At 39.2% G+C, this 9,168-nt stretch overlaps 1 protein-coding gene across 1 annotated transcript; it reads left to right on the top strand.

Annotated features, from left to right (window-relative positions):
- The first annotated feature begins 528 nt into the window (after nt 1-528).
- Nucleotides 529-8,845, top strand: rpia (ribose 5-phosphate isomerase A (ribose 5-phosphate epimerase)). The gene is made up of 9 exons (XM_041812643.1): nt 529-753; nt 1,895-1,955; nt 3,925-3,980; nt 4,354-4,413; nt 4,626-4,690; nt 4,778-4,846; nt 5,408-5,549; nt 7,939-8,038; nt 8,259-8,845. The coding sequence occupies exons 1-9, from the start codon at nt 592-594 to the stop codon at nt 8,354-8,356; spliced, it is 813 nt and encodes a 270-aa protein (XP_041668577.1). The 5' UTR covers nt 529-591; the 3' UTR covers nt 8,357-8,845.
- The last annotated feature ends 323 nt before the right edge of the window (nt 8,846-9,168 follow it).

The following is a 9,168-nucleotide window of genomic DNA, read 5'->3' as shown; positions in this document are numbered from 1 at the left end:
AACTGGCGGAAAGGGTATAAAATTCTCACAAATAGGTTTTGAGTGACAAAAATGTGCTAAAACTGGCAAAATTGGTTGTTAAAAAGTGATGAAAATGTGCTTAAAATTGGTGTAAAGTGGCAACAGTGTAATTTAAAAAAATATTCTTAGTTTTTTTGAAGGCATCTGGTGACCCCTTCTTAGTGTCTCGCGACCCCAAGGTTGAGAACCACTGCTTTATAGAGTGTGCCATGACAGCATTTCCTGATGATAGCTCTGTAAAAATCAGCTCTAATGCCACTTCTTTTGGTAAACATTGGTAAATGTCTATGTCTCTAAAATGTTGCTCCATCAGAAGATTCCCCTGACTTCTGGAGGAATATTTAAGGCTAAGTCAGCTCCTCTTTGACACCTTATTTGGCCTGTGTTTCAGAGAACCAGGTTAACTGTTAACCCCAGTCTGTGTCCACAGTGTCCCACTCTCACTATCACAGCTGGACATCTCCCTCATGTTTCAGAGAGGGTTAACTTCTATACCTAACAATCCTCTCTGCTTTGGGACGTCCTTCAAGATGGCGGACTCGCAGCAATTTCCGTGTGAAGGGAGGATCGATGGTCGAGGAAACGTCAAATAAGCGAGCGGAGATGTACCCCTGGAGGCTGGCGGCATCTCTGTGCAGCAGCAAACACGTGTGGATTTTCAGTCGCTCCTTTAACATGGCAGAGGAGGCGAAGAAGCTGGCCGCTTACGCTGCTGTGGACAACCACGTCCAGGTACAGGATTATCCACACTGTTGGCTAACATGGCTGTGTGTCTACACACTGTTTAAATTTGTTATTACAGTGAAGTTAAAACAATGTCAAAGGTCTTTTTTTTAGCCATTTCCACAGATGCTGCATGCTAACAGAGTTAGCTTCTTTACTCAGATATAGACAGTGCAAGCTAGCTTTAACGGCCATTAACGGCTATGGGGAGAGTTTACTCGGTGTTAGACATGCTTGTCCCGGAATAGTTAGCCAACTTTGTTGGGCATTAAGAGCTAAAAGTGCTAACCGTATGTTCTAAATGTGTTAGCTGTTAGCATAACTGTCTGAGAGGAGTTTGAGCTGATAGGGGTTGGTAGGTCGGCTAGCTCGATTTAAACGAGCTTACTCCTATTAGAAACCGGATTACAGAGCTACATAATGCTGCTGTAAGGGATGGTATTAGTATTAAAGACGGTTTTATTTTGTTCCTTACAATCCAGACACGATGGAGCAGGAGGTTAAATTACATTTTCTGATACTTGACTTCAGATATCAACTATAGTCAGCTATAGTCACAGTTTTACAGTATGCACTTTTTAGTGGGGCTGCCAGAGTTAATGCATTAATCATAATTAATTAAGGCCTGTCATATTTCTTTATGAATCATAATTAAGGACCGTTATAAGTGCATTAATTTATTAACTGCAGTAAATATCCTAATATAATAACTCTGTTAGGGTTGTTGTAATACCAAAATTTAAACTTGGATGGAAAACTAGTAAAACTCCTTGTGACCCATTATTGTTTACCTAAATTGAACACAAATATTCCTAGAATTTTGGAGTTTGCTTGCACTTTCTGGCAGTCATTCCTAGAGCTGGGCAATTAATAAAAGTGCAATATTTTTTTAACCTTAAATTTGTGTCAAAATATGACTTTAAAACTTTTTTTTTTTTGCAGCAGAGATGTCTTGCCTTACATATCATGCAATCATTCACCTAACATTTTTTTTTCTACAAAAAATAAACATTTTATTTCTTTTTAACACCTGGTATCTGGAGTTTAGCCTAATCCAAACCTTGATACCCAAGCACCATTTGTAATTTACATTTTCTTTGTATTTGTTCATAATATGCTGCTTTAATTCAGTTTCCTCTCTGTCTCTCAGAACAACCAGGTGGTTGGTGTGGGCAGTGGCTCAACTATTGTCTATGCTGTGGACAGATTAGGTAAGTTAATAGATCTCAGTTTTTGGTTTTATGCACATGGCAGCTGATGAATCAGAAACTACATAGTTCCAGCTGATTCTTTTAATGTCCAGGACCATGTTATGTGAAAGTGAAATTAAGATCAGCTGCTTGTTTTGTTTAAATTTGGTTCAAGAGATTCCTCCTCTCAGATGGCGAGAAAGTACATGACTGTTATGCTAAAGTAAAAGTACCGTTACTCATGTTAAAGTTTACTTAGGTAAAAGTATTAGTTTATAAATCTATTCAAGTAAAAGTAAAAAGTATTCCATTCAAAATGTACTTTAAGTACTGAGTAACTACTGAGGAGTTGTACAGTAAAATATGATCTTTCCTTGTTGACATAAAAAACAAGAGAAAAGATTTCCAACCAGGTTGTTCAGCTAAAGTCACACCTCAAAATGAAGTAAAAAAAAAAAACGTGTTGATTTAAAAGTGATTTAAAAGAGCTGCAGTAACTCTTGAAAATCTGTGGTAAGGCTGGTCTCCTCTGAAAGAACAAAGCAGAGAGTCAACCTCATTGTAAGACGATGCATACTGATGCACTATGTACCGTTTAGGGACACCTTAAGTCATAGGCAGGAACTCTAGCCCAGTGCATAACTTCACCCATGGTGCAAATGTGGCTAACAGCAGAAAACGACAACAGTCCACCAGAACCATGACCAAAAAAACCCCAGCAGGGCTAATGTACAACAGGCAACATCCAAACACAGCTAAACACATCTATACACTCTTGGCCAAGGGTATAATGGGGAACGCTGCACGCTCATCTCCTCAGATTTGAAATCTCAGTGGGCGGAGCCTAAATCAAGTGACTCCACAGAGTTGAACTAACATAGGTGGATTAACACTGTCGAATACCTCCCAAAAGTGAAGACCATTTCACTTGGAATGGAGTTAAAATTACACTTTGGGGGTTAAAATCCGGACCCTGAGATGTCAACACTCTAGTTTTTGCTGTGTGCAACAGCAAAGCAGTATAGTACAGTTAAAAGTACAGTTACACTGGTTAAACCTTACCTAAGTAGAAGTAAAAATACAGATTTTTTATTTTCCTCAAAAAAGTACAAGTACATAAAAAACTCCACAATTGCAGTAATTTGAGTAAATGTAATCAGTTACTTCTCATCCCTGGCTCCGGTTTACATTAAACCAGCTATGCATAAGTCCAGGTGTAGCCTAGTTTGGTCATAAGGTCTTACTTCGGAGGTTGTTCATGCTCTATTGTCATTTTAGGTGTTACACCAGGTGAGATAGTGAAAACGTAGGCTTAAGTTATAATTCACATATTATACCAGCCTCCTTGATGAAATGGATTGATTGTCTTGGTAATAGTTTTAAAAGGTGGGATAGCTAGTAGGATAACAGGGAGCTGCGAATTTTACTGGCTGTTTGGTGACTGTCTGCAGTGCATTATTATTTGTTATCAATCAAAATGGCTTGACATATTGTGCTTATACTTTGATTGCTGTGTAAGGATTTAGCAGAATTTATTTAGCTCTTGGTTTATTCACATACAATCTAGCATGAGGAGCAGCAACCCTGCTTCAAAATATTCTTTTCACTGATTGGACAAATGAAGCAGAAATGTCGCATCTGTGACAATATTTTTGTTCGTTTGGACGCTTTTCTCTGCAAGGTCAACATAAGTCATAATGTAGTGTATAGAGTGGCCCTTATGCCATAACTTGAGATATAACTTGCTGGTGTACAAGGCTGCAGAATAATAAGTGCAAAGGAAAACACATAAATTGGATGTAGTTTAATCCCTAACTGAGAAATAAAGCTCCCAGCAGCTATGTAGAACAAACCGTAAATCTAAGTTGTCAGCAGCAGTGCTGCATGTTTTAAGTTAAATTATTGACATGCACAGCAGAAGCAGCCACATTAGGACGTTGCATACCATTGCTCCACACTTTAAGTCCTTCTTTATCTGTGTTTGTTACAGCCGAGAGAGTTCGTCAAGAGAAACTCAACATTGTGTGTGTGCCAACTTCCTTCCAGGTTGGTTTAAAACATTAAGTTTACTCACAGACCATCAGTGCAGAATTTTTTTATCCTGGTGTCTTACTGCTACAACAGTGTTTGGAAACAGCCTATGCTGCAACTCTGTGGCTTTAGATGCAATATATTACCACACATCATGTTTTTGTTTTTCTAAACGCATAAGTGACACATTCATTCAATGTGGATTGCAGAAGAAGATGCACAAGTCCTAATTTTCTAGCATTAAAATGACAGTGTTCATGTATTACACATCTACAGCCCCTCTCCTCAGAATTGCATTGAAATTCTAAAATGCTAATCCATCACTGCTTCTCCCGCTGATTTTATAATGGTCACATTATCTCCCGTCTCTGGGCTCGTCCTCCCACAGGCTCGTCAGCTGATTCTGCAGCACGGCCTCACGCTGTCAGATCTGGACAGACACCCTGAGGTAAGATGAGCTCTTTACAAATGAATCTGAAAGCCACAGATGAGAGCGCCGCGGAGATATGCCAGAGCTCAAACCCTGTCGGCTTGATTGCGAATGCTGTAAATATGAAGCCGCTGCATCTGCAAAGGAAACCCTGAGTGGAGAGTGCTGCAGTCTTAAAAAATGCTCACATCTTTTTCTTGAGCTGTTTGTCCTTACTTTCTTGCACACAGCTGGATGTAGCGATTGATGGGGCGGATGAAGTGGATGCAGATCTCACGCTGATCAAAGGTGGAGGGTGAGTATTGAACTATTTCTAAACTGCAGAAGTGAAACGGGGAGTCTGATGAGTTCTTGTCTCAAACTTGTTTTCTTTGTCTCACAGAGGCTGTCTGACTCAGGAGAAGATCATAGCCGGCTGTGCTAAACATTTTGTTGTCATTGCAGACTACAGGTTTGTACTTTACTGGAGGAAGGTAGAGAATTTTAAGTTTCATTTTCTTGTGTGGATGAGAAAGATCTTTTTTTCCTGCTTCAAAGAAGGTTCAAATATCCAAATTTCATCAGACTTAAGAAGTCTTTTGTTTATTGTGCAATTTACCCTGTAAAAATAGCAGTTACAAGCTGTTGAAACTGTAAGGAGCAAAGGTTTGTGCATATGATTAGCTTGTTGACACTGCAAACAAGGACTCTCAGGGTATTACTGAGCACAGCAGGAAACTAGTTTGTCTTTAAAGGAGCTGTTTATTATTGTAACCCTGCTTTCACACAGCTAGGGGCCACATGGAAATAATTACATTTCTCTTTACTTCTGTGAATGTTACATTTGAGACATTTGGAAGGTCATGAATCATTGTAATATTTTCAGTAGCTTGTTTACTTTACAGTTGGGCACAACCAACGAAATCAAGCAGAACAGATCCCTTCAGATTGTATTTGTCAGAGTAAATTGTGGAGTTTAATCTGCATTAAAATGTGTATCCAGATTTGGCTCATTCTCCGTTTTCTCCTCCAGGAAGGACTCAAAGGCTCTGGGCCAGCAGTGGAAGAAGGGAGTTCCCATTGAAGTAATCCCCATGGCGTATGTTCCCGTGTCCCGGATGATCGCCAAACGCTTCGGTGGGGAAGCCAACTTACGGATGGCCGTCAGTAAGGCAGTAAGTTGAAGCTTGACTTTATTTTATTTGGCTGTCTTCGGTACAGCTCTTTGTTTGTCAGTGCTGCATTTCTAATATTTATCTTTTCACTTGCCACTCTGCTTCGTGTTGCTTCAAGGCATTATTCTGATTTTTTGTTTGTACACATTTCAGGTAGATTCCTAAGGTAATTTTTCCTCAGGCTTGTGCCAGTTTTCAGATCCATGTTGCAATCAATAGGCAATAACTTTCATGTTAACACAATCACATTACAGCGTTTTGAGCTAGGATCAGAGCAGCTAAACCAGCACAGGCACATTGCACATATACAGGCACAGCACTGTGCCTGTCAATGTTACTTCTCCTTCACTGGCCAATCAAAATATAGGAGGGGCAGGACTTCTGATAATGCTGGAAGGGAAGCTGATCTGACTCGTCTTATCAAGGGTAAAGTTAGAGTTAGGGTTAAATTTTCCAGGTTTAGAGCTGCTGCTAACGCCAGGACAGCGTTTATCAACACTGTTTGCATTTTCATTGGTGATTTCCTTAAATAACGAAAGCACACACCTATTTAAAACTAACCTAACGGTCACTACAGAGGAAAAGCAGAAGTCAAATTTAAAACTGGGAAGAAAAAACATCAAAGAGAAGCGCTATAATAGGGTTGCTGGTGCTGCCAGCTCTAAGAGGAGTTAGCAGACACAGACCCTACAGACAAAAACATTTAATGATGTCTCCTGGAACAAAATATGTAAAGCACCTTTATAAGGCCTTTGGCTGCTAACTCTGAAAGTAAACTTAACTTTTGCTGGTTCATAAGAAAGCTTCACAGGGCTCCTTAAAGGAAATAGTAGCTGAAGTGTATTGTTAAACAAGAATATCCAGTCAGTGACAGAAGAGTGTTTCTTTTCCATCTCTGTTTACATTGTCCTTTTTGACAGTTAAGCCTGGAAACTGTTTGTCTGCTAATAAGTGGACCAGTAAGTCTTCTTTGAAGGTCTAATCGTCACAGTCACGTGTGTTCAGTTCACATAAATCAGGCTAATTACAGATTGGCCCTTTAACTCTAAAAACCTTTGGCAAGACATTAGGAAAGAAGGAAATTAGTATCTAAGAGACTAAAACTTCTCTCCATTTCAGTTTGAAATAAAACAATTCTTCTGTTGTAATTATGGAGAGATTTGTTTTCCCACTCTTAATCGGTTGCAGTAGAAAACAAAGCAACTAAAAGAAGAATTTTTATACCTTAAATGATTTGTCTTTCACTTCACACCTTCATGGTCAAGCTATTAGATCGTTACCACATCAGTTTTAAACTTTGATACCAGTGATAGTATAGGGAATACGATTCTGTATACTTATTTAGGTATTAAGGATTAAAGACTAGGATTTCAAGCCTTTGTTTATGAAAAATATATAGGTAATTGGTTGGACTCATAAATCTCACGCCAGCTAATTTGATAAACAAATTTAGCTGTTTATGAACAAAAAAACTTTTAAACTGCGTAAATAACACTGGAAATGCTTTGGTAATTTCTGCCATTTAGCCTTGTTAGGACTTTTCCTGCAGTGTTTTTTTTTACTTTTGGATGCAGTTAATCATTAAAATGACAGCAGTTGTTTTACACACAACAGATCAACATTGGTCATTGATATCTGTGCTAGCCACATTACTTGGCTGATGGATGATGTTTGTAAACATAACTGATACTGATGTTAAACTGATGCATCACTTATTCAGATGCTGACTCTCTTTATTTTCAGGCAAAAGGAAATTAGTTTTGCAGGAAAAGCACAGACAACATAAAAAAGGACAACAAGAGTAAAATAAGACTCAATTAAAAAGGCTAAAGGAGAGACATAATGAAAACAATAAACACAAAACCAACAATAAAATCAGTAGAGGTCACACATAAATGTAAATTAGGACCATGTCATGCAAAGTTCAATGTGTAAGATTTCAAATGAGCAATAATAGTCCAGAAAAAGTAACCTGTGGGTTGATTGCTGTTGTTTAAATTAAATGCACTGGGGATAAATGAAACCCTTACTTTTTAATCACAGGAGCCCTAAAACCACCACCTGAAGGTCAAAGTTCAAACTCACTGTGAAGCAGATGACTTTGACAAGAAGTGACCCCTTAAAAATACTGATCTGTTTTCAACATGAGAGGAAAATGCCAACATTTTGGGTGCTGTACACCAAAAGAAGCAATGAAAAAGCACCAGCATTAGCATCGTAAATTGGCTAAAATATAATCCCAGACATCAGAATTGGTATTGGCCCTGGTTTTCACAATAATTGCATTTGTAGAAATTGTATCATACCTTGGCATACGACCACAATTAAAACTCAAAGGTGATTTAATACTGAAGATCCAGAGATCTAAGTTGTGTCTTTTGTTATTCAGGGTCCTGTGGTCACTGACAACAGCAACTTTATACTAGACTGGAAGTTTGAGCATGCTCAGAACTGGAGGGAAGTCAACACGGCAATCAAGATGATCCCAGGTGAGAAACCAACAGGTTATAACGTCAGAAGAGAGTAGTTAGAGATGGTGGTGCATATACTCATCGCCTCAATCAATCTAAGAAGACTTTAGAAACTGTCGACTGTGCTTTAGCTCTTAAAATTTTTAAACTTTTAAATGACAGCAAAATCATCATCCCTAAAGCTAGATTTTCCCTTTCGGGTCCATGAAATGGTGCCTGTGTCTGTGTTTGTCCTTAGGTGTGGTGGAGACAGGCCTCTTTGTTGGCATGGCTGAGCGAGCGTACTTCGGGATGGAAGATGGAAGCGTGAAGTTTCGGGATCCTCCTGTGAACTGAGGAATCTTCTTCATCCTCCATCATCTCTCCTCTGGAGCGACCTCACTTTTTCCGCAAGTGCCGTCTTTATGATTTGCACCCGATCTCAGACTGTGTTTGGACGGAGCTGCACCTCCTGCAGAACTGGACAGAAGTGTAGCAGGGAAGTTTTTACACATCTCAAATCCAGATTCAACAGACGGCTGCTCGGTTTCTCTCATCCTGCAGGTGGTGCTTCTGATTTAGTGAGTTTTTAAAGTGCCTGATGAGAGAAATCAAGTGTGTCCAGTATATAACTTTTTTTTAATTACTTTGAATTGTTGCTCAGTTTGGCTGCCTGGTCTCACTGGGAGTGTTGGCTCGTCCTGTAATTAGAGGACTAGACTGAATGTGGTTCTCTATCACTGCGGTGCTGCTGAATGAAACTAAGGTGTGCCTTGAGATTTTATTTTCTATCTTACTAAACAAAATAATGCCATTAAAGTCACGTTTAGAAAGCTCATAACCATCCATCACAGTATTTTCATCTGAAGTCCACTCATGGAGTGAGGGCTGAAAGCGTGAGCTGATATGCCTTCAAGTCTTTTTGTTTAATTAGACCACAGAAGGGGGAGTAGTACGAGGAGTATACAGAACTTTTTCAGGAAATTAATTTCTCTAATTAATATGCTAATTTAAACAGCAAGAAGCCCAAAAAATTAATGAGATCCTTGACAATGTAGGGAAACCCTGTGGTGCAGGTGTGGAGCGTCTATAATTTGGTTTTGTGTGAAGAGGACACGGACCCTGATAATGCTGCTCTACAAGCAGCTATAGTTTAAATTCCTCTAGGG

This window comes from Cheilinus undulatus, linkage group 18 (genome assembly GCF_018320785.1).
Source record: "Cheilinus undulatus linkage group 18, ASM1832078v1, whole genome shotgun sequence".
NCBI lineage: Eukaryota > Metazoa > Chordata > Actinopteri > Labriformes > Labridae > Cheilinus > Cheilinus undulatus.
Note: the sequence above shows the minus strand (reverse complement) of the source record. Positions and strands in the feature narration are given on the sequence as shown.